The sequence below is a fragment of the Coffea arabica genome, chromosome 2e (assembly GCF_036785885.1).
Source record: "Coffea arabica cultivar ET-39 chromosome 2e, Coffea Arabica ET-39 HiFi, whole genome shotgun sequence".
In the NCBI taxonomy this organism is placed as follows: domain Eukaryota; kingdom Viridiplantae; phylum Streptophyta; class Magnoliopsida; order Gentianales; family Rubiaceae; genus Coffea; species Coffea arabica.
In genome coordinates this window covers 15,374,065-15,398,929 of record NC_092313.1, presented here as the reverse complement: position 1 = coordinate 15,398,929, position 24,865 = coordinate 15,374,065, and the positions used below count along the sequence as shown (strand labels likewise).

The following is a 24,865-nucleotide window of genomic DNA, read 5'->3' as shown; positions in this document are numbered from 1 at the left end:
GTCACCTTTTCCTGGTCATTAGGAGAATGATACCACCACATAACATGATGTTTTAACGTCACTAACGCTACTGGAACTGCGAGTATTTAGTATTTGTGCATACCACCAACCATAGACACACAGTAGCAGTAGTTATTAGACACTAACTTTGGAAGTTCAAAACATAAATTAACATCACAAGGAGATCCAAAAAAAAAAAAAAAAGGACAACAATAGAAACATATATGTTGGAGTTACTTCAAACAAGCCATGCAAGAACTTTTAAAAAAAAAAAAAGAAACGAAAAGAAAAGAAAAAGCAGAAGGTCGCAGACAGACACAGAATCCCTCCTCATGGCTTATCGTACACTAGCCATTGGACTTTAGACACATATATATCAATTGTACCATGGAATTATTCGAATTTGTCAAACGTTTCATCAATCCTTTTTCATTTTATGGAAGTTTTTTAATTTTAAAACTGGTAGTATTAGTTGCATCAATCAATCAATCATGTTAAACGTAGATCCTCGCAAGTAAAATACTACACAAAATCAATTCAAAATAGCATGATCCATCAGGACCCACCCCCCATCCATCAAGTTTTTATTTGCAAAAAAAAAAAAAAAATCAGGGAAAAGCGACTGGCACCGTTGGTCCCGACGACCACGCTTTCTCCTTTTTTGTCCTTCTTTGGTCCACCTCTTAATTACTACTACTAAATTAAAGGGATAATTGCAGAAACCTCCCCTGAGGTTTCTGACATTTGCACTGGCCTCCCTTATGGTTTGAAAAATTACACTGACCTCCCCTGAGGTTACTAATCCTTTGCAAATTCAGTCCAAACGATTAAAATATTGTTTTAGAGAGTGAAATTAGAATTTTTTACCAAATTTGTCCTTTGTACTACATGTCCAATGAATGACAAAGTACTATAAATCAATTAATAATTAATAAATTTTAAGGAGTATAATTTATGGGCAAGCACGCATTACTCATTTAAAGTATGTTGGCCTAATCAGCAACATCCTTCAGATCCCGATTCGAAGGGACTAACCGTCCAATCCGTGGCATCCAGGGGTGCAGCCCCTCATACTGGCCGAGCGTGGTACGGTGCTTTACGCTGCTATTGTGATTAAAGAAATAAAGTTGCGCCTTCGCTAATAGCTATAGCTTTTGGTGCAATGGTAAGCGCTTGATCTTGACAAAGTACCTGTTTTTTACGAGTATTTTACTTTCAAATATTTAATTTATGATAAATATATCAACATTTGTAAGTAAAATTCAAAAACTATTATAGTAATATTCTTGCAAAAAGGAAATCGATAGGTTATTTATTTAATATAAATTAAATATTTTTTTAAAAAAAATAAATGGCCCATAAAGTATTAATTTTTTATGACTTTCATCCATTACACGAGTAAAGTATTCGCTCTTTATGTGCATTTTATTCTGAATCATTTAATTTATGTTAAATACATAAATGTTTGTAACTAAAATTGAAAAAGTGTTATATTAATATTTTTACGAAAGAGAGATTGGTAGGTTTTGTATTTAACAAAAAATTAAATATTTGAAAGTAAATACAAATCTGTATTTGAGCGTAAATATTTGTATTAAATTAAATGTTTGAAAGAAAAATACCCTTAAAAAATCGGTACTTTAAATAGTTACTGCCTCTTTATAGGCAAACACACATTACTCATTTAAAGTACCGGCTTTTTACGAATATTTTACTTTCAAACATTTAATTTATGATAAATATATCAATGTTCGTAATTAAAATTCAAAAAGTGTTACAGTAATATTCTTGCAAAAAGAAAATCGATAGGTTATTTGTTTAATATAAATTAAATATTAAAAAAAAAAAGAAATGGCCTATAAAGTATTAATTCTTTATGGCTTTCGTCGATTACATGAGTAAATTATTAGCTCTTTATGGGTATTTTATTTTGAATCATTTAATTTATGTTAAATACATAAATGTTTATAACTAAAATTGAAAAAGTGTTATATTAATATTTTTAGAACAGAGATTGGTAGTTTTTGTATTTAACAAAAATTAAATATTTGAAAGTAAATACAAATATGTATTTGAGCGTAAATATTTGTATTAAATTAAATGTTTGAAAGTAAAATACTCATAAAGAGGCGGTACTTTAAATAAGTAATACGTCTTTGTCTATAAATTATACTCCTTAAAGTTTATTAATTGTTAATTAATTTGTAATATTTTGTCATTCATTGGACATGTAGTACAAAGGACAAATTTGGTAAAAAATTCTAATTTCACTCGCTAAAACAATATTTTAATCGTTTGGACTGAATTTGCAAAGGATTAGTAACCTCAAGGGAGGTCAGTGTAATTTTTCAAACCATAAGGGAGGCCAGTGCAAATGTCAGAAACCTCAGGGGAGGTTTCTATAATTATTCCTAAATTAAATTGCCACTCCACTCCAAAGGACCAAGAATTGAATTGTGGGATTCCTGGTGGCTGATGATACCCCACTCCCCAAACCTATCAATAATCAATCGTATCAGATCAACCACTGGGCCAATGGCACAGTGGCCACTTGAGAGGGGTTTAATTCCCTCCCACAACGAAAAAAATTCAAGAGTTATGTCAGATCACTCCCTTGATCTAGTTGTATCTGTATATTTATTAGTTCCCTATCTGTATATCTATTAGTTCCCTACCACAGTCTCTCCTTAGACTTTCCCTCCCCTTAAATTAGGATAGAGTGAGTTATATAAATATATCGTTAGACACCAAAAAAAATCAATCGTATCAGATCCAATTTTGCTTTGTTTTGGTTCCCCCGCCCGCAAAATAGGTCTGATGACTCATCAGTCATCAACAATAATGTGGCCTTCAATTTATACTTTATAGCGTATAAATAAACGACAAAATCATATCCACTCTCCCCCACACACAGTCACTTATAATTCCCCCTTTTTATTTCTCCGGTAATTCATTCATCCGTTAGAGAGAGCCACCCTCGTACCATGATCTAATAGTTAATTAACTTAATGGCCTTCCTAACCTTTAAAAGTGCATGTGACAATTACTACTAAATTACTTATAGTTATTTGGTGGAAGTATGTGAGAGGTTGCAATAAAGTGATGGGCATGCTTCATCATAATTAGAAACGAAACTAATTCGGTAGGCACTTTCGCATCATTTACCTTGAGAGAAACATTTTACTTAATAATTTATGTACTTAGTCCGCAAACATTAGAAATTTATAATAATAAACTAGAAAACGTCCCATGACTTGTATATTTTTGGTGTTAAGGAAATCTGTTTGAGAAAATTCTTAAAACCGCCAAAATAAAAGGATTCAAACCGGTCCGTGTATTTGAACCAACAATAATATATATTTTATGTAAATTCGTACAGTAGTAATTGCTAATTTATAGTCTTTAATTGTATGAGATGAATAATTCAGATTTACTACGAGATTTTTGATGAACCAATTTGATTTAGACAGAATTCACACCTGGTAACCACTAGTAAAACTTTTTAATTATTACCACCCTACTTTAATTAAACAAAAAAATAGTAAATAAATAAAAGAAGAAAAGAGAGAGAGAGAGAGAGAGACAATAATCCCTCCTATAACTCAGCTGCAGCAGCATCATTCTTCTCTCTCCACACTCTCTGGCTGGACTCTGAGCTGCTAGCTTTCTTTCGCCCATGGCTACTTCATTTCCTCCTCCAATTCTCCTCTTTTTCGTAATACTTGTAATTACTACCGTCTCAAAGTCCATTGCCGTTTCACCTGATCAAACCCCCAAAACTTACATCTTCCGAATAGACAGCTCTTTTAAGCCCACCATTTTCCCAACCCACTACCACTGGTACACCTCCGAGTTCACCCCCTCTCCCACCATCCTCCATGTCTACGACAAAGTTTTCCACGGCTTCTCCGCCTCTTTAACTCCCTCCCAAGCCGCCTCTGTCCTCAAGCACCCTTCTATCCTCGCCGCTTTTGAGGACCGCCGCCGACATCTCCACACCACTCGCTCCCCTCAGTTTCTGGGCCTTAGCAACCAAAGGGGTCTCTGGTCCGAATCCGACTATGGCTCCGACGTTATTATTGGAGTGTTTGACACCGGAATTTGGCCCGAACGCCGGAGCTTCTCCGATCTGAACTTGGGCCCGGTCCCCGCTCGCTGGAAAGGTGTTTGCCAGGCCGGAGTGAGGTTCACCACCAAGAACTGCAACCGCAAAATTGTCGGAGCGAGATTTTTCTCCAAAGGCCACGAGGCTTCCCCTGGTTTTGGAGGGTTCGGGGGCGGGATTAATGAAACTATCGAGTTCAAGTCTCCCCGAGATGCCGACGGCCACGGGACCCACACCGCCTCCACCGCTGCTGGTCGGCATGCTTTTCAAGCTAGCATGGAGGGCTATGCTGCCGGGATAGCTAAAGGGGTAGCTCCCAAAGCTCGATTAGCAGTGTACAAAGTTTGCTGGAAGGGTGCCGGTTGCTTCGATTCGGACATTCTCGCCGCATTTGACGCTGCAGTCACCGATGGAGTCGACGTGATTTCCATCTCAATTGGTGGCGGTGACGGCGTTTCATCCCCTTATTATCTCGATCCAATCGCAATCGGATCGTACGGTGCCGTTGCGCGGGGCGTTTTTGTGTCGTCTTCAGCTGGAAATGATGGGCCGAATGGAATGTCCGTGACGAACCTCGCTCCCTGGCTCACCACCGTCGGAGCCGGCACCATTGATCGGAATTTCCCAGCTTATATTATCCTTGGCGACGGTAGGAAACTCTCCGGGGTGTCGCTGTACGCGGGGTTGCAACTGGACGGGAAAATGTACTCCGTAGTGTACCCCGGTAAATCCGGGGTACTGGCCACTTCACTGTGCATGGAGAATTCACTTGAGCCTAGCGCAGTGGAAGGAAAAATAGTGATTTGCGACCGGGGTAGTAATCCTAGAGTGGCCAAAGGACTAGTGGTGAAAAAGGCAGGAGGTGTGGGAATGATTCTGGCTAATGGGGCTTCCAACGGAGAAGGCCTTGTTGGAGATGCTCATTTGCTTCCAACTTGTGCAGTTGGTGCTTCAGAAGGTGACGCCATCAAAGCCTATGCCGCCTCCCATCCAAATCCCACTGCCACCATCAATTTCGGGGGCACCGTAGTTGGGATCAAACCGGCTCCCGTGGTGGCTTCTTTTTCAGCTAGAGGGCCCAACGGTTTGAACCCCGAGATACTGAAGCCGGACATGATAGCCCCTGGGGTTAATATCTTGGCTGCCTGGACTGATGCGGTCGGTCCAACGGGACTGGATTTGGATACTCGGAAGACCGAGTTCAACATCTTGTCGGGTACGTCCATGGCGTGTCCTCACGTGAGCGGCGCGGCGGCCTTGCTAAAATCCGCGCATCCTGATTGGAGTCCCGCTGCAATTAGGTCTGCTATGATGACTACTGCTACTACTATTGACAACAATTTTCATCCCATGATCGATGAGGCAACTGGGAAACCATCCACCCCCTACGATTATGGAGCTGGACACGTGAATCTCGGTCTCGCCATGGATCCAGGGCTCGTTTATGATTTAACCAATAGTGATTACGTGAATTTTCTATGTGCGATTGAGTATGGTCCCAAGACGATTCAGGTAATCACCAGATCACCGGTGAATTGCCCGGCGAGGAAGCCGTTGCCTGAGAACCTGAACTATCCCTCAATTGCTGCACCGTTTTCGAGTGCCTCCACGGGGGTTTCCAGCAAGACCTTTTTCAGGACAGTGACGAACGTCGGGGAAGCAAATGCAGTCTACAGCGTGAAGGTGGAGGCACCCAAGGGGGTCGGTGTTGCTGTGAAGCCCTCAAAACTTGTGTTCACGGAGAAAGTGAGGAAATTGAGCTACTTTGTGACGGTCACCGCGGACAGTAAGAATCTGGTGATTGGTGATTCCGGTGCTGTTTTCGGCTCACTTTCTTGGGAGGATGGAAAGCATGTGGTGCGGAGCCCCATTGTGGTGACTCAAATTGATCCCCTGTAAATGGTTCCATCACCCATGTTTCGTTGCTCGTTAATTCGCTACGAGGAAGGCTTTTTAAATGATCTTGATCTTGATCATGATCATCATGTGTTTTTTTTTTTTTTTTTTGTTTTTTAATCGAGTACTAGGGAGATAGATGTGTAGATTCTAGCTTGATTAGCTTTAAGCAGCTAGCTACATCTTGCTAGCTAGCACTTTTGGTTGTTTATTATTTTTGGGTTGGCTTGTTGATCGATCGTCTTTAATTAGCTCCGTTTCGAGGGGTAGGTAGGTCCAAGTGTCGGGAGACACCGGCGTGTGGCCTTTTAAGCCTTTTCCCGTGGTAGGAGCGGAAGGGAATGTTTGGGAATTTTCTTTTTCGACCTTCTCATGTGACAAAAAGTATTATGAATACCACCAAATGCTTGTTAAGTTCATCCTACTTTACTCGATCAATTCGAAGCTTCCAAGAGCGGTTACTTCTCTTTCTTCTTTCTGCTCGTTAAGATTGGTTGGTTTGCCAATAAGTACAAGCTTCGGAGCTTTTGAAATTGAAACAACCATTTCAACTCAAAATACTTTGTTGCTGTTCGTGATCAACTTATACGCATGCTTGCTTGGAACATTTCATTTTTAAGCAGGCACCATATGCTTGGATTTTATTTTCTCAAGCCCATATGCTCGGATTATATGTAGTGAAAGATCGACACGCCTGATTTCGTCGCCAAATAAAAAGTGTTTTTATATGTATGAAATAAAGTATCAACAACATCTTTATGCATGATTAGACGTCCACTCCAATTTATATTTTTGACCACTCACTGACTAAATTGCGCTTGTGACAGCGACTGTGGCAGTTATTGTGAGGGGGTCCAGGGTACAGTGTCCGTTTGCAAGGGTCACCAATTGGGTAAGACCGTGACTAGGATTAAAACTGACCTTCCCAAAATGCGTGTACCACAGTACCAGTGCTGTTAGATCCGAATCGGACCGGTCGATTCAACCAGTCCGACCATAAATTATCCTCTTTTTTTTTTCCGAACTGATTCATAGGGTAAAATTACTTTGATAAAAAATCAGTTAAAATCATAAAAAATTGGTTAAATCGATGATCCGATTCGACTAGTTGACTCAATTTTCAAACTTTTCTTTTTTTCTTTTTTTCAAACATAATTTAAGTTACTTAAACTTTCATTTATCAATAGAAATAAGAAAACGTCGACCATTTAATGTAAATATCAAAATCACTCGATTTCCTAAATAATTTCTAAATCAAGATATTTTCATTCCTATGATCTCATTAATTTAGCATCAGTGACTTCAACTTATATTAATTTGTTTTAATTTAATTTTTCAAGTAGTTTTGAAGAATAGATATATTTTAACCATGAATTTACGTTTTTATATATAATTATTCAGTATATATTTGATTGCAAATCTATATTTTTGGAACATCTTTTATGATTGAACAAATATAACGAAGAACTTGATTTTAATATTTCTAAAATTTATAAAAATATAAAATAATTATATAACATTATGCTAACGTTAGCGAGTTGTCGAGAACGATCCAACCAATTAATTTCTAATTCAATAATTTAGCCGAGTCGTTGTCCGATCGAAATTAACAACCTTAGCATGTATTGGCGCGGGATTGTAACAGGTGCTCTCTCTCTCTCTCTCTGAGGGTGTTCCGCTTTGCCCTTGACAGGGAACATTGTGGTGTGCCATCAATTTTATTATGGTAGATCACATCGAATCCTCAATTATTTGCAATCTCCTAGTCCTGGTACGTCACTAAGATCCTCCATCGTGTCCACTCAGCATAAGGCAAACGATCAAAATCAACCTAAAAGTTCCATTACCAAAATATTTTGTTGTTGACAAGATGCGCCATCTTTCTTTAGTATCACCGTTGCTGTCACGGTTCCCAGTGACTTAAAATTTGTAGCATTTGTCAACCCCCACGTTTGCATCCAAGTATCATAGTACTGTGAAGTGGTACCCCAAAATTTGTGAACAGTGCGGAGTCCAAATTGTTGATTCGCAAAATTGTCAGCGTTTCTTGGGCTGGGCTTTCGTATCTACACGGGACACTGAAGGTCTGGTCCGTGTTACTGGTAAGCCAGTGTTACCAAGACAGAGCTGCAGCTTCGCTTCGTCAGAAACTAGAACTGGAAACAGCTTCTGCGCGCATTATCAACATACTAGGAGGTATAAAACGCGCGATGCGCGTAGGTGACTAAAGACAATATGCCCTGTCAAATATATGGATTAAAGGAGTGATTGAATTTTGGTGCATTCTTCTATATACAATTTTTTTTTTTTTTATATATCAGTATGAGTATGCATGGCAGTTGACAGAGGAAAAAATATCACAGAGCTATATAGATTAAGGTTGACAATCCAAAGTTCGTTAAACTTCAAGGCAATGCAAAGGCTTCAAATCCATTACATTACATACATTTGGCAACGATAATGATAATGTACCTGGCTGCTGCACTGGATAGTAAAATCACAAACTATAAAGCAAGGTATTCTCTACATTTTCAGACAACCTAATAACTTGCAGGTTAAAGGTTTGTAAGTTGATGCTATATCTTTTTGGATTCATCGCCCGTGGCTTCTAATGTGCTTTCACAAAGTAATTGAAAGCAACTAAAACTAATCTATTGCTGCAAAAATAGGTGTAGCAAAGACAGATAAATTCATCAACAAGATACTACTGGAGAACGGGGAATAACCTTACATTGCATTTCAACAGAATCATTAAAACATGGAAGATTACTGATACAGTAAAATGGCAGATTACTGATACATTACTGAAATGCGCCAGATTAATTATGGCCTATGCCATGGATACATTTTTTATTGAATACAACAACAGCAAAGGAGTTGCATGATTGGGGAATAAAGAGCAATAACTCTCCGGGCCGAAGAACATGGTCAGTGACAAAGTTGTTCCAGTTCTGGTGGAAAGATCTTTGCTTCATGCCGATGGCATAACTTTTGCATCCATTGGTGAGAATGATTGTTGTTGTTCTGCTCTCATTAAGTTGAATATCTGCATACTGTGGAAGTTCCTATTGACAACAGGCATGCATTCTTAGCTGGCTTACTGGACAATGAAGCTGAGAATATATTCTATAGAAAAAACCATTTACCAAGCTGTATTTAGATTGAGTGTAAAACTGGTAGAAACACTTTCTATTGTTGACTAAAAATGATCAGGAGTAGGGAGTTGATATAATCTTGTGACAGCTAAATGAAAGGTAAGGTGCGACTAAATCAAGTTCGGTTCATCCCAGATTTAGGGACCTGCAAAGGGAGTTTGGCGGGAAGGGAATGGTAAGCAGAGCAAGTACACTCTAAAACTTCGGTCTCTGGGAAAAAAAAAAGATACAAGGCAATTAGATGTGCTGGCCTAACTACAAAGGGTAATCAATACATATTCTCTAGACATAGAAAATCAAAAAGTAATACACAATCCCACACTTCTCTCAAGAAGCAGATCCCTAACTGTAGTGGTTGGTATAAACGGCAAAATAACAACTCTAGCCCAAAACACACAGAGGAAAAGAGCAACAAAGTACAATAGAGTTTAAATTTTTTGAGGCACACACCATAGTTTTTTTCAGAACACAAGCTACACACCAAAGGGTGGGGTCCCAAAACAGCACAAATTCAGCTTCCTTGGAATTTTTATTTCACACATGGCAGTTATAGGGAACTACAAGGAAAAAAAATCTGAATTTAGTGGTTGCTTCAATTATGAGTGTTCTGAAAAGAGCAGGCATAACCATTTATCCACTAAGGAAATTCAAATGTCACAAGCTAAGAAAATAAGAAATTGAGTAAAATAACAATACCCCTTCTTTTTCATTGTCCATGCGTATGTTCTTTAGAGCGACAACTTCTCCAGCTTTCCTTTCTTTGGCCATATATGCTTGGCTGGAAATTTGAGAGGAAAAAGAAAATTTATGGACTAAAAAGAAAAAATATAAAATAAAAAGAAAAGAAAAGAGGGAAGCTAAGCATCCCAGAATGATCTAATCACTGTACTAAGAAGATCCAGGAAGAATAATCCTGTTGAGAGGGTCTTGTCCTATATAAAAATTCCAAAGGCGCACCACGCCATTAAGTGATGTTTCTCAGATGATATAAAGAGGGAACAAAGGTCTCCACAATATTAACCTTAAAACTCTCCATTTGAGATGATCTGCTTGTACTCTTCACTTTTTTGTTTACCCACTTTAGAATATCAGCATCAGATATCTCCTTGCCTTGGAAGCGTGACCTCAAATTCTCCTAGAGTTGAAGAATATTACACCTCATCAATTGCCACAGAAAAGCTGAGTGATAAAACAAAAAATGAAGAACACTGAGTTCTTAAAAGCTAGAGCAATCAGATAGTAAAAGAAACACTCTTTCAGGTTTACTTAAAGATATCCCCTTTGAGAACTCTTTATCAAAAACTTGTCAGTACCTTTTTAAACCACCCCCTTCTTTCTTCTAAAAAAAATCTCTGACTATCAAGTCAAATGCTCCAGACCACATGAAGAGCACATTGTGCATGATTTTGCACAATCTATTGCGATGCTTAACAGACAACTTCAGTTGAATAGTACAGCTACGATTTTCAGAAGTTACCAAAGCCAGCTATTCAGATCATCATTAGCAGAATTAGCCATTTACCTGGATCTTTTTAACTAAAATATTAAGCCCCACAGGCATTATAAAATACTGCCAGCTCATGAGAGAGAAAAAACCAAAAAAGAAAAATAAATTGAGGGATAGTTAAATAGAGGGAGAAGGAAATATATTGAGACAGGTATCTCAAACTCAAATAGCTGATATATAAGATAATACTTGCAGAACTGGATGTAGCATGGCATGTTAAACATATTACCAAGTATAAGCTTCTTATTTCCCTGCACAAAATCATTCCTAGCTACATTTACCAAAGAAAGTTTCAATTGCTTCCCAATTTTGATGACTTGGTTGCAATTCTCCACCTTTCTGAACAGCATTTTTATAGGAGGTTATGTTGCCTGCTTCCAATTAACTGATCCCGGAAAAATATTGTCCAGCACCTCCAACAATACCCAACTGCAGAAGAAGAAAAGGAAACAAAGGATGGGTATCATAAAGCAACAGAAAAGAGTTCTACTGAACTTTGTCCCCGATTATTAAGCAAACAGTTTTCACATTGCATAGTATTTTGCAGAACTGAAAGTTTAAAACTTTACCCATTTCTAACATCCTCAAAGAGGCTATTGACATAAGATGTGATTCCCGAACTGTTGATCCACAGTCGGAAGCATCTCTCTTCTCTAAACATTTGTTCATCATCAGTCATCATCTCTGTGAATGAGATCTTCTTATTGTCTGTGGACAAGCCATTCCTGTATACGAATAAAAGCATCAACATAAATACAGCAAGTAGACAACAAATAAACAAACAGTATGAACAAGATAACAATATTTTTTTGCCATAGAATAACAGCCCCTTTGCTTAATGCATTTTGGTAAAAGCAAAAAATGAAACCCATTAACAACAAATGCACTCTTAGAATGTCCTATTATCATTTGCTTCAGTTTTTTCAAATTTTCCTTCAAGGGTACTTCCAGAAAACAGTTGAAATTTTTAAAGAATATGTTTGGCATAATATTTTGAGAACAAAAATTCTTCTAAGAATCAACTGCAGCAGAGATTTTCCCTATCAGTCTTTCCAGTATATGCTGCAGATGCACAAGACATTATAAAGGTCACTCCTTGAATGCAAATATCTTTCATACAACTTGCAATCATAATGAAAAAAAATAAGAAATCCAAATGCAGGGCCGAGCATGTGTTTTCGAAAAGCTGCGATTGTGATGTACAAACAGAAAGCTACAATACACAAACTTTTCATCCCGAGGTTAACCCCCAGTTTCCAAGTCTGACTCAGTATCTATATCATAACCATATAGCTGGTTATCTCAAGGATTTCAGTAGAGGAAGAAGACACAAAAATCCCACCTCTGATGGAAAATCTGTGCAACAAATGCGAGATTCAAGTTGGTCGAGCCTTCGACAATATCCTTTGGGGTTAAGTATCTTTTGCAGTCCATAAGCTCTGCAAGGTCAAGAACCAAATTTGCTCTTTGGACAGGATCCTTTGCATCTAATGTGGCTGGACTACAGTGCTCAGGTGCAAGTACATTAAGTAGGTAAGCATATGCCTCTCCATCCTGCATTTCAGAAAGGTGTCAGCAACTTGGGATAAAAATGCTGCTTCCTTGGAATTTTTATTTCACGCATGGCAGTCATAGGGAACTACAAGGAAAGAAAAATCTGAATTTAGTGGTTGCTTCAATTATGAGTGTTCTGAAAAGAGCAGGCATAACCATTTATCTACTAAGGAAATTGAAATGTCACAAGCTAAGAAAATAAGAAATTGAGGAGAATAACAATACCCCTTCTTTTTTATTGTCCATGCGTATGTTCTTTAGAGCGACAACTTCTCCAGCTTTCCTTTCTTTGGCCATATATGCTTGACTGGAAATTTGAGAGGAAAAAGAAAAATTATGGACTAAAAAGAAAAAATATAAAATAAAAAGAAAAGAAAGAGGGAAGCTAAGCATCCTAGAATGATCTAATAACAAAAATACAAACAATAATAAAAATTCATGTAACCATCTAAAAGGCAAAAAGAGAAGGAAACCTTTATAACTGTCAAAAGCAAATCTAACAAAACAGAACTCAAATCCAAATTTCTCCATTAAAAAAATAGCAGTCTGATTTAGAAAATCCAGTGATAGTACAAAATTGTGCAAGGTTCAACCGTCCTCTTGAATCAGTAGGAAGAAAGCAAAAGTAGCAGAACCACAAAAATAGGAAAACAGGAACACATGGGAAGCATGTGAAACCTACATCGGATACTCCAACAGTATTCTATACCAGGGTTCAGAACCTCTGCCCAAGCGGCAGAGCAATATTGCAGCGGCAGACAAGAAGGATTTTTCTGGGAAAAAAACTAACAAAGAATGATCAGAAAAAAAATTAAAAAAAATATATAGCAAAGGAGAATAATAAAAAAAACAAAGACATGTTATAAATCTGGGGTAAACAAAGAAAAATCATAAACCAAAGTCCCAAAACCTGAGTTGTAAATGATGCCGACCACACGTTCTGGAGGATTTCAACGCCAGCTTCTCGAATCTTCATCTTCTTTTTTTAATTCAATTTGCTTGTGGCGTTGACGAGGGCCGACGAAAACAAGAGCCTCAGACCAAAACCACCCCTTGGCTCTTGAGAAGGAAAGAAAGAGGAGATGACAGCGATTTGGAAACGAAGAGGAAAAAGGAATAAGGAATGAGAGATTAGAAATCTGTTGAAAGGAAGAAGACATGAAAGATTAGAAATCTGAAGATGAAAGGGAAGACGAAAGAGGAAACGGGGAAGAAGGCATGAAGCGGCGGGTGAATTATGAGAGAGATAAATGTCTTAACCCTAGAAAAAAAAATAACCAAGAAAAGGACCCATATGCCCATATCATTCCAAAGCACAAGAGAAGTAGAGTTGTAATTTTGCAACTGCCTTCAATCCTGGCACGTGAACAGCACGAGGGCCGACGAAAACGAAGAAGGGCCGACGAAAAAAAGAGCCTCAGACCAAAACCACCCACTCGCTCTTATTCTATATATGTTGATAAGACTAACAGCCGAAGGAGGGTTACTGTTCACAAGCTTTTTCGTCGTCCTCACGTGCTCGCCATCCTCCTTCGGCTCGGCTCTTCTCATCATCTCGTCTCATCTCACAATAGCAGCCAAAATTTCATTATCTTCCCTTTCACCTCTTTTCATCTCATCTCATTAATGCACGCACATGCTTTTCCATTTTTGCTCCTTCGTCTGCTCTGGTTATGAATGGGTGGGCTGAGAATCTTTCTTAATTGGAATAAGGCGTATCACACAATGGATTTTATCCTTTGGATTTATGGCCTCCATCCTTTACCTGAGATTTCTTCTCTTCTACCCAACAATTGGAGGTACGATTCTTTTTCTCCTTCCTATTTCAGTTTTTGGCTCTTCCTCTTTATGATTGTGATATTTTTCTAGGGTTCCTCTCCCAGCTGTTTGCGTTCTTGCGGAGGTTGATTTTTTGTCGGAATTTTCTTCTGTGCCTTTTTCCTTTTTCTTTTCTTTTGTTATATTTTCGCTTGCATGCTGAATTTTACAGATGTTGTTCTTGTCCTTTTATGTTTTACGTTATTTTGTTGTTTTCAGGATAGCCTTGTGCATTTGTCTTCCAAATCTGCGTGGAGGTACTATCTTTTCCCCCTTTTTTTTTTTGGCAATCGCCTTTTCGTTTGAGCTGTCTTTTCCTTCTCCTTTGAACCGGTCTCTTTATGCCTTTCTTTCAATATGCTCTACCTATGTCTCGCCTGAGAGAACACCTTGATGATTTTTCCCCAGATCTATTGTTTCTTTTCTTTCCTTCTTTCTTGCTCCCGGAGTTCGAGCAACTACCTAATCAGCTGCTAACTCAGATCATCAGATGGCTTTGTCACTAGCTCTTCAGCGGCTGGTCTCATCGAGCAGCCTTCTCAGCCGGTCTCTCAATCCCCTCCTCCGTCCGGCTGCTTCCGCTGCGTCATCAAGTGTTTTCGACGTCGTCGATCGCCGCTCCGATCGTCCTCTCGACCATAGCCGCGAATTATCCTGTTTTCCAGGTAATTTTTTTTTCTTTTTTGCGCCCCCACCAGATCTATAATCTGTCTCTTCTATGTATATAATTTGGGGGAATTTTCATCCTAGCCTCTGATCTTGTCCTGCTTATCGCCAATTGATATAGCGCAGCGGAAATGAAGTATGGGTCCCTTTCTATTTTTATTTAAATTGACGATTTTTCGACTGATCTTTTATTTTTAATTTTTAAAAATTTTTTTTTTTGTCTGGGTCTTTAATGCATTTCCGCTAGATGTCTGATTTGTTTGAAGCTTGTGTTTGCTTTAGTCTTGTGGTGGGTGATTTTTTTTTTCTTTTTAGTTAACTGCTTTTCTTATTTTTTCAAACTCTATTTTTTTTTTTGACCTTTTTACCTTGGCTAATAATAATTGAAGCCTTGATTATACTCTGTTTTTCTACCATTGTTTTGGGTCAGGCAGGATGAAGTATATTTAATCCAGTAATATACAATTTTCTTGCTTAGTGGTTTGGATTCTCATGCACTTGATCTCGTGCTTTTTTTTTCCTTGCTCACTTTGACTTAGGATTTTGCATTTTGCTTGTGGTAGAAAGTGATTTCTTGTATGCGAAGTAACTTTTACAGTTTGTGCTCGCCAAATTGACAGAATTTGTGGATGTACTGAACATGCTTTTAAAAGCTTTACCAAAGTGTAATTCTTCAATAAAGTTTAGAATGTTTTAGTCTTAAGGTTCACTGAGGATTGGTGCATATTGGGATTAAGAAGACGCTAACCTTTAAAATGCTTTTTTGGATAATTTTGGGAGGTGAATATTATTTGTGGACTTTATGTCATATTCTTGGTTAAAATGTGTAACTGGAAAATCAATGTTTCTAAACTAACCCACTCGGGGAAGTGTAAGGCAAAGAAAGGAAAAAAAAACTGGATTAAATAGCAAATAGAAGTATTTATGCTGGTACAGATCTAAGCTTCATTTTCATTTTCCCATAGCTTTTTCCTTTATGATGTTGGAAGTTGTGAGAACATACTTCTTGTGTACAAGTAGTTGAAAGATTAGTACTCATTTCAAAGCTAATTGCTATTTGTGCATCCTTTGTTTGTAGGAAGTATTGGAGTATGCAGATAAAGACTGCATGAAACAAGGATTCCTTCACTTGTTCTTATAAGAGGAAATAGCAAAACTGGACAAATTTGTTACTAATCACTCCCTCAAAGTTGGTGATTCCCCAATCTAGAACAACTTTTGCTATTATTATCTTCACCAGGAAAGGCATAGAAAAGTTGCAACCCAGGCATTTTAGCTTCAAAATTTAGCTTGGAAAGGCATAGAAGAGTTTCGACCCTGCATTTTAGCTTCAAAATTTAGTTTTAGTCAGATTCTATATACTAAGAAACTTGGCTGTCAGAGGTTGGAGAAAAGTCAAGATCCAAAGCTGCAACAAACACCTGCATCAGCAAATTAGTGCGGGGAGTGCATCAAATATCAAGCTGCATACTCTTGTGGAGGATATTCTTAGCTTGAGAGTGCTGTTTCAAATGTGCTCTTTTGGTAATATATCTAAAAATGATAATCATGTTAGTACTACAGTTGGGGAGTATGCCTTAGGTATATTGCATGATGAGGAATGGATAAATCCTCTGTGCTATTGAGCACTTTTGTATAGAATTAGGGGCCTTTGCTCCAAGTGTAAAGGTTAGTTGATGATTAATATATGGCTAATATCGTTTCGGAAAAAAAATATATACTAAGAAACTATACCACCTCATGGTGATTATTGATATTTATATTGTTAGTGAAATCTGTAGTAGACCCTTCATGGTTTTTCCGCTTTCAGTAAGTTTTGAGTTACCATATAAATCAGGAGAATTTGGGATATGGTTTTCCCGCTTTCAATTCATCATCAAAACTAGGGGTGGCAATTCCTGACACGACCCGAAAACACGACACGAACCTAACACGAAATTAATGGGTTTGGGTTGAGGTTTTGGGAGTTCGGGTCAGAATCGGGTCGAACCCGATGAACCCGAAAAAAAAACAAGTCAATTTCGGGTCAACCCGTGGTGACCTGATATGACCCGATGTGACCCGTTTATGAATTAAAACTAATTTAATAAACATAAAAATTATTTTATCTAACTAAACTAAATCATTCTTTTTTTCCAAAGGCATTAATTACTTGATCCTAAATGAATTTATTTAACTTGTGTGAAGTTAAAATTACTATATTTGGACAAATAATATATTATGTTATTTTTTACTTTTATGTTGTTTTAATTTATTTTATATTTGGTTTGGGATAAAACACTTTTATGGTGTTTAATTTATTTTAGATTTGGTTTGAAATTATTTATTTAAATTTTTATTACTTGATGATGTAATTAATTTTGTGAAAAATTGATTTTATTAGAAATTACAGTGATAAATTAATAAATTAAAATTAAGTTTCGGGTCATTTCGGGTCGACCCGCCAACCCGCCAACCCGAAATTTTTGGGTTCGTGTCAGGTACCCTGACCCATTTCGGGTTGACGGGTCGGGTTCGGGTCAGCAGGTTCTTTGTTATACTTAGGCCTCAACCCGACCCGCCAACCGAACCCGACCCGTTTGCCACCCCTAATCAAAACCACGTCTACAGGGAAGCAGATTATGAGAGGACCAAATTGTAGTGTCTTCAAATAATGCCCTCATGACCAGCAACGGATGCAAGCCAGCACTGCTAGGTACGACTGTGGTCAACAATCTGAGGCATTGATGTGTTCAAATCAGATTGCAGAGCAGGCTGCTCTCGATTGGTTTCAAATCTAATAAGGATCCAAATGTTCAGATGGAATAGAGTCCCTATAAGAATATTATTAGCTCAAATGCAGTGTTCTGAGCCCTTCACTGACAAAAAATTTCACAGCATGCGCAGCGACGCAGGCCCCAAAGCATCTAATGGTAGCTGAGTTGACGATCACTTTTAAAGCAACTGTATTTGATGACAGAACAAACATATCAATTATGATGATCATGGAAGAAGGAAATTCCCATACCGTCATGGCGATAAGAAAGATCTTAAAGTAACTGGAAACAAGCATGGTAAGGGCTGTATCTTTGCCCTTCAGAACTCCAACTGAAGCATTCAGAAACTTTGCAGAACCGATGAGTACCACAGACATAAACAAGAAATTTCCCAAAACAACATCAATCAAGATCTTTACAGAACCGCAATACTGCAGGCTGCAGCAAAGCTCATTAACGAAGTGCTTTCTGAGTCATTCGCATTTAACACCCAATTTCTGTAAGAATCCAGCATTAAAAAACCCAATAGTAGTTTCCACATTAAACACTCAGAATCCAGAATGTCCCTGGTGAACATATTGTAGAACAAATGTCTATATGCCTTAGGCTTGTGCAGAATCAAATCAATTAGAATAATCATGACTTCACACACAATATATTCATCAGCCACCTTTTTGCAATTCCCACATTTCATGAGGCGGATGTTCCGGGAGAATACTGAATGTAGAGACTCTTGATGGGAAAAGAACATTCAACACATCTAAAATCGCTCTTCTCCTCCATCCTTTTGGTCTGTGATGCTGTCTAAAGGTGTGTTGAGGGCTGGCATTGGTGGTTCAAAGTAAGAACTATTCCATTGCACTTTATACTTTTGGTTGTCCTGGAGTGTCTCCTTGTTCTTACGGGTGCAATAATTGAAAGAATTAGAGGAAGATTTAACCGGGTTCATGGCATCATGCCACCCGAAAGAATCTATGGCACCCACTTATTACATACAATAATATCACGTTTTTATTTTTCAAATTATATACCCACTATATATTCTTTATGGGCATCCATTATAAATTGTCGCCGCGCGACGCGCGGCCCATGCCTCCTAGTACTAAGAAAAAAGAGTAGAGAGGGCCATATTAAGTCCTCCAGCTGCCTTGTAAATTACTACTAAACTAAATACGCATCCTTAAAAAAGTAAAGTACTACTTTTGTCTTGGTTTTCATCGAAGACAAGAGATAGTGCCTGCTGGTGGGCAAATAAAGAGATTGGACCTTTGCCTTTAATTCTCCCTCTCAGGTCAGCATTAAGTCCCGCATCCAACACGATCTTTACCTACCTCACTCGAGTAGATTTCGATTCGATTGAGGACTCACTCTGGTGCATCGGTTTTTTCTTTATTATCTTATTTTAGTTTATCTTTTAGGACTGAAATTTAAGGAAAGACTTTATAAAGAATGGACCTGGCCGCATAAACTGGTAGCATTTGTTTTGTAATCAAGCTACGGTAACTTGTGTATCTTTAGTCCAAACTTGAATCGAATTGTAGAAAATAGATCATCCATGATGAATAGCCAAGTTAAAAAATTAAAAAGCGAAAAAGCTCTTACAAGCACCTGTGTAGTATTGGTCTAAAACCATATTTTAGATTTATGCGGGGGGTTTTTTTTTGGCAGCTTATTATACCTAATAATTACGCTTTATATTAACGTTCATTGTTGACTGATGATTGCATGACTGCCATCCAATCCACCCCGTCGAAGCCCTCTGTAATTTTGATACATCAATGTTCTCGTAATTTATAGTACATCCCTTCATCTTTATAGATTAGTAACCAGTACATGCTGCTTTTCTCAGTCCAGGTAAAATGCTTCTATATCCTCCTCCTTTTGCTCGATCTTTTCCTCCTAATAGCTAGTTTTAAAGGGTTTGTATGTTTTGAGTTCAAGAACGACACCAGCCACGGAACCAATTGCTGCAGATAGTGAAACAAGGAGACAAGCTGCACTTAATATCTGTAGACCAATCCATTGAGTTGTCCATCGCCCAATCTTCTTCTGAGCAACATAAATCTCGATGGGGAAGTATACTGTCAATGGCCAAAATCCTAGTGCTCCGAGTATGCCGACAACATCATTGAAGAAAGGCATGAGCATGGCGATGATACTAGTAACAATTACAAAAGCGGTTCTCCACGACAGCCGGAAAAAATTGAGCTGGTACACGCCATAAAAAGGGATAGGTATGTCATATTCTGCCGTTACAAAGTCACTATTTGACCATCTTTGTGCACTCCATTTCTCCACAAATGCAAAGAACGGCTGGCAGTAGACCTGCATTTTCTCAGTCATGTAGCTATGTGAGCAACATTCTATCTTATATGCCTTATAGATAGTCTGACTGAAGGAAGTGAGTTTTAAGCATTATAGATGATATTAGTGTTTGAAGCGAAGTATGGATATGTTAACGAGTGGTTGCATGGGTTTACTTGATAGGCACCAACAAGATGGATGACAATGGCTACGTTAGCTATGTCTAATAGCCAATATGGATTATAAAATCCGAAACCAGTAAGAAGGTTTCCTGGAGCATCGTCCCCAAATGCAGCATATCCCATGCATCCACAGAGTAAATAGAATACGGTTGTGGTCGCAATGCTGATTAGAGTTGCCTTCTTCATGGTTTTGTATTCAGCTGGAGGGGCTTTGATGGTATCCTACCGGGGGTGCATGAAGTTTTTCCATCAAAACTTTTGAATTGAAAATTGTTCTGAACTAAATTTGGAAGGAACTATCATTTATAGAGGGAGAACCTGGAATACAGTCAACCTGAATTTCAATGAGGATGATGGAATAAGAGTATGCAAATGCTATGGCTCCTAGAGCTTGTAGACTCCTCCATAACTTCTGTGTTGCAGTAACTGTTCCAGCGTGTGTTATGGTACCTATGCTGATGCCTGTTAGGCTTCCTCTGAAACTTTTATTTTCTGCCACAAATTAATAAAGAAAAAGATTGATGTCTGCATTGTAAGGTGATTGTTCCAGAACCTGAAACTAAATGATCTAATTAGGAACATAAACTAGATCCCTTTTTTTTGGCATAAATCAGACAAACGTAAATAAAGTAGAAGTGCATGCTTTAGTTGCAAAACAAACATCTTGGTGGTATAACTGCCATATGATACATGTGTAAATAAGCTTTTGAAATGCATATGAAACATCTAGTCATAAGTAGCAAACGAGATAATATATATAATTGAAATTCACACTTCTGCTTTTAATAGTAATTTTTGTCTTTTGTCATGTCAAAATGAGAGCAGTATAGTGTGCACCTGCAACCTTGGCAATGCCAAGAGAAAGACCAACAGTAGAGTATGTGAAGGACATAACTGCTGCAACTATGGACAGCCACCATACTTGGTCAAAATCAGGGATCTGGGAGAATATGATTTCAATGATTCCAAAGGTAATCATGTATCCATTGCTTGTCATATGACAGGGATCTTTACCATTGCTCTCATGGAAGCAATTTGATCTTTTTATTGCCCTGTTTCACAAAAGAGACAAGTGCATAGTATAGTTCCACTGTGTGTTAGTATCTGACATGATATTCCACATATTTTGATGCATTGGTTTGATAGAAGAGCATATCAATTGATATATTAGTATAATTTTCACACTGCGAACTCACATCATGCTGACTGATGCTGCAATTGTGTAGCCAATAGCCACACCAAATAAATTGATATACGGAATTAGTCCACAGATTTTTACTTTTCTCCCTCCTGCAATCGAGACAACGTCACGTTAGGAATCTGATATTAAATGACTAGTAACTTTAAAAGAATTAGAAAAGTTATTCTTTTACGTCTTTTTACCTAAGGTTGCCTTGACAGCATCCATGTAAGTGTAATTCCGTGGTCCAGTTACAGGATTCCCAGACCTATAGCACTGTGATAGGAGGTTGGACGTGTAGAGAATTACAAAAGCAAAAAGAAGCATGACAGTTGGTCCAGCAACCCACCCAAGTTGTCCTATAGCCCATGCTAATGATAGCACACCGGAGCCAATGACGGCTGTGATTATATGGGATGTTGCAGTCCAAAGAGTTCCTGCATCAGCAAACGTTATAGCCTATTGGGTATGATGGGTGGCATTCAATGGGTAATACTGGTCTACCATCTGCTTGCGTAATGGCAAATGAGAGACTGACACGTAGAGTCGGTTGTATGTAATATGATAGATGTAATTTGCGAGGGACTGGTAGTAAATTCATCAGTTTTCCAGTATTAAATTTAATCCCAATGTCTAATCTGCACGGCGTATTCTAAGTATTATATTCATCTGCCCACTTTTGTTGGGATGTTTACCTGTTCTCTTTAACCGGCCATCATCATCAAAGCACTTGGAATAGTTAGCTTGCAGATTAATTGCTTCAGCTTCCTGTTGAGGTTTGGGTTGGACTTCCACCTGCAAATACTGTCTGATGTCTTGCCTCTCTTCAACCTAAAGAATGGAACAGACGGGTAGCTTTAGAAAAGTTGAGAGAACAGAAGAAAATTTTTTTCTTTTTTATCACACTGAAATTGGTACGTTCCGAAAGTCAACTTACAACACCATTATAAATTCTTGAGGGAAGGGTTCTACTCCTGGTTAACATCACTTTTTGAATTGGTTATTCAAGTAGAGAGACGACAGGAGGATGAAGAGTTTGTAGAGATGAAAGGAGCCTAGGAAAAATGATTCTGGATACTCGATGCGAAAAGCAAGAGGCTTTTATAATAAAAATGATGATTCACTGGTTCCTCAAATTTGAGGAAAGGACAGAGGTAAATGCCTTTCTAAACAGTCATGCAACGTGCTAATATGATTTGTCAAAAGACTATGTGCCCATTTGGCAATGTGGTGCTGTGGGCTAAAACTTCTTTTCATGAGGTTACACCTTTGATGTCTACTCTTGTGTTTTCGGAATGTCCGCTCTTGGAAGTAGCAGTAACCTAAATTGTAGTAGCAGTAAGCTTGTAGGTGGGAGGTCAAGCCACTCAATTGTGGCCGTCACTTGAATGTGGTTGCCTTCGACGAGGTTCTCCATCGGGTAGGCTCCTCTTAGATTAGGTTAGAATAGATTATACTAATGTTATCGCTACGATAAAAGAAAGAAAGAGAAAGAAAAGTAGCAGTGAACTAAATGGGTGTGGACTGGACATGCCACTACAGGACTTTGGCATAAGTAAACATTCTGATAAGCTCCTTTTGTGGATAACAACCCTATAATTCTGATTGGTTGTCTCTCTGATTCCTTCATGCCACAAAATGATTTTGATTAAGTTATTGCTGGCCGGCCCTTAAGCCGATTCAACCATTCTCGAATAAGAGCGTGTTTTTACTCTAAAAATAAGAGCGCGTTTCCTTGGAATGGAAGATGGAAAGTGGAGTCTTCTCTTCCCATGAGAGAAGACATCATAGAAGGAGTCACCAAAACACAATTGCCTGCCAGTATCAACCGCGGAACTGAGAGAAGTCTCCCAAGTCACTTAACAGTTCGCCTTCTTTGGTTCACGCTGCCATACCAATTCATACAGTACTGTTACATGTTCGATAACAACTAGCAGCATAGCAAAATTTGATCAGGACTGGTTATGCATTCAGCAAGTCATCTTTACTCCAAAAACTTTGATTGATATTCCAAGTAAGGCACTGAATATCTAAAATATGTACAGGGAAAAGGTTAGGAATTCAATCTGTGCTGGAACCAAGGAAAATTTCCGGAATCTGTAAAGTGTTTTTCAACTGAAAGCGCATCATCATGTGCTGCACGGGTTGCACTTAAATTGGTGTTGCGTCCACGAAATTGCCTTTCTCCATGACTTGACTGACGACCAACTAGTTAGTGGTTTCATGCGAAATGATGACCATCAAAGAATGCCAAATGGACTAGAAAGCAATTTGTGCAATGAATTCGTGGGAGGAATGATTGGTTAATTTGGGAATGAATTGCGCAACACTGGTGATATTATTGTTGGGGTGGAATATTTTTTTTCCTGTCTCTAATATCTACGAAGACAGGATCAGGAGTCCCAGAATAGACTGTGGCCTTCACAACTACAGTTACAATGATCTCCGCTAATGTCAGGAAAAAACATGCCACTGGGGTCGTTTAGCTCGGGTTTGTGGGGGTAGTTATTTCTTAGCAGCAACAGCTTGTAGAGGCTTGGCCCTTGTCGGGGTTTCAATCCCACATCGGTCTTGGGGGGGAATGGGTTTGGGTAGATAAGTCCCCTGAGCGTCTTCAAAAGTTGCCGGCTTTTAAAGATTGCTCGGGGATCTAGGTTTATTTGCCGAACTTCTTACTTTCGTAAGAAAATGTCAAGAAGAAACATACCATTGGGGTCGTCTAACTCGGGTTTGTGGGGGATAGTTACTTCTTAGCAGCAACAGCCCGTGGAGGCTTGGCTCTTGTCGGGGTTTCAATCCCACATCGGTCTTGAGGGGAGGATGGGTTTAGGTAGATAAGTCCCCTGAGTGTCTTCAAAAGTTGCCGGTTGTTGAAGATTGCTCGGAAATCTAGGTTTATTTGCCGAACTTCTTACTTTCGTAAAAAAATGTCAGAAAGAAACATACCACTGGGGTCGTCTAGTTCGGGTTTGTGGGGGGTAGTTACTTCTTAGCAGCAACAGCCCGTGGAGGCTTGGCTCTTGTCAGGGTTTCAATCCCACATCGGTCTCCGCTAATGTGGTTGGACTTGGGCCAATCCACGATTCTTAACATTTTCCATCTAAAGCTCCGACCCAACCAATCTAAATGTAGTCCACAAGAGAGTGCAATTACACTTACCTCCTTTTTTTTTTTTTTTTTTTTTCCCTTTCTTACATTACCTTAAACCCAAAAAACTTGGAATAAAATTAGCTGGGCATATTTATTTACTTCTAAACAAGTTAAATTAGTTGTAAAAAAAAAAGAACCTAAAATGAGAAAAAAGGTTACATAGCTATGTAATCAATATAAATACTATAAAAAAAAATTAGAGATGCTTGAAAATTTTCTGTATTTCTACACTAATTGAGTTGAACACAATCAATTTTGGCCTTTTGGGGTCCAAAATCTTTTTTTACCAACTTATGAACTCAAAATATAAAGGGGAGAAAACACCAAAAAAAAAAAGGAAATCGAATAACAATATAATTCTACTGGGACTAGTCACTTGTATAGAGGTAGCAATGGGGCGGGGGATCCCTCCCCCACTCCCTGCCCCGCCCCGTTTCCCCTGTGGGGGTACCCGTGGAGTTAAAAAAAAATTTTATAATTAAATTTGAGCAAATAATCAGGTACTAAAATATCAACATATCACCAAATTATTATTTATTGTAACTTCACAATTGAAACTCATAAAAATAATTAAATAAAAGTTATTTGAATG

At 38.4% G+C, this 24,865-nt stretch overlaps 4 protein-coding genes and 1 pseudogene across 12 annotated transcripts; 2 read left to right on the top strand and 3 right to left on the bottom strand.

Moving 5' to 3' along the window:
- Window positions 1–3,583: 3,583 nt before the first annotated feature.
- On the top strand, window positions 3,584–6,420 carry LOC113731148 (subtilisin-like protease SBT1.6). The gene has a single exon (XM_027256238.2). It carries the CDS (start codon window positions 3,677–3,679, stop codon window positions 6,002–6,004), a length of 2,328 nt encoding a protein of 775 aa, XP_027112039.2. The 5' UTR covers window positions 3,584–3,676; the 3' UTR covers window positions 6,005–6,420.
- Window positions 6,421–8,709: 2,289 nt separating this feature from the next.
- On the bottom strand, window positions 8,710–13,491 carry LOC140036717 (fimbrin-3-like). 5 transcript variants are annotated; one of them, XM_072079206.1, is made up of 10 exons: window positions 13,128–13,491; window positions 12,900–12,990; window positions 12,443–12,524; window positions 12,006–12,217; window positions 11,233–11,388; window positions 10,893–11,092; window positions 10,178–10,335; window positions 9,853–9,934; window positions 9,607–9,713; window positions 8,710–9,066 (listed from the first exon to the last, which is right to left on the bottom strand). In XM_072079206.1, exons 3-6 carry the CDS (start codon window positions 12,512–12,514, stop codon window positions 11,026–11,028), a joined length of 507 nt encoding a protein of 168 aa, XP_071935307.1. In that variant the 5' UTR covers window positions 12,515–12,524; window positions 12,900–12,990; window positions 13,128–13,491; the 3' UTR covers window positions 8,710–9,066; window positions 9,607–9,713; window positions 9,853–9,934; window positions 10,178–10,335; window positions 10,893–11,025. The 5 variants fall into 5 exon arrangements, with proteins under 5 accessions (XP_071935307.1, XP_071935308.1, XP_071935309.1 ...); XM_072079207.1 differs by lacking the exon at window positions 9,607–9,713 and having other exon boundaries at window positions 10,470–11,092; XM_072079208.1 differs by lacking the exon at window positions 9,607–9,713 and having other exon boundaries at window positions 10,178–10,291; window positions 10,470–11,092.
- A 308-nt stretch (window positions 13,492–13,799) lies between these two features.
- Window positions 13,800–15,985, top strand: LOC140036716 (uncharacterized). 4 transcript variants are annotated; one of them, XM_072079204.1, is made up of 5 exons: window positions 13,821–14,016; window positions 14,087–14,120; window positions 14,255–14,292; window positions 14,526–14,700; window positions 15,780–15,985. In XM_072079204.1, exons 1-4 carry the CDS (start codon window positions 13,965–13,967, stop codon window positions 14,675–14,677), a joined length of 276 nt encoding a protein of 91 aa, XP_071935305.1. In that variant the 5' UTR covers window positions 13,821–13,964; the 3' UTR covers window positions 14,678–14,700; window positions 15,780–15,985. The 4 variants fall into 4 exon arrangements, 3 of the variants coding, with proteins under 3 accessions (XP_071935303.1, XP_071935305.1, XP_071935304.1); XM_072079203.1 differs by having other exon boundaries at window positions 14,518–14,700; XM_072079202.1 differs by lacking the exon at window positions 14,087–14,120 and having other exon boundaries at window positions 13,800–14,016; window positions 14,518–14,700.
- Window positions 15,986–17,468: 1,483 nt separating this feature from the next.
- LOC140037203 (protein ARV 2-like) lies at window positions 17,469–18,444 on the bottom strand (annotated as a pseudogene).
- Window positions 18,445–19,197: 753 nt separating this feature from the next.
- LOC113731147 (amino acid permease 4-like) lies at window positions 19,198–22,217 on the bottom strand. Of its 2 annotated transcripts, XM_072079200.1 has the most exons (8): window positions 22,061–22,217; window positions 21,819–21,954; window positions 21,327–21,560; window positions 21,140–21,233; window positions 20,781–20,995; window positions 20,278–20,435; window positions 19,938–20,165; window positions 19,198–19,782 (listed from the first exon to the last, which is right to left on the bottom strand). In XM_072079200.1, exons 1-8 carry the CDS (start codon window positions 22,106–22,108, stop codon window positions 19,357–19,359), a joined length of 1,539 nt encoding a protein of 512 aa, XP_071935301.1. In that variant the 5' UTR covers window positions 22,109–22,217; the 3' UTR covers window positions 19,198–19,356. The 2 variants fall into 2 exon arrangements, with proteins under 2 accessions (XP_071935301.1, XP_071935302.1); XM_072079201.1 differs by lacking the exon at window positions 19,938–20,165.
- Window positions 22,218–24,865: the final 2,648 nt, after the last annotated feature.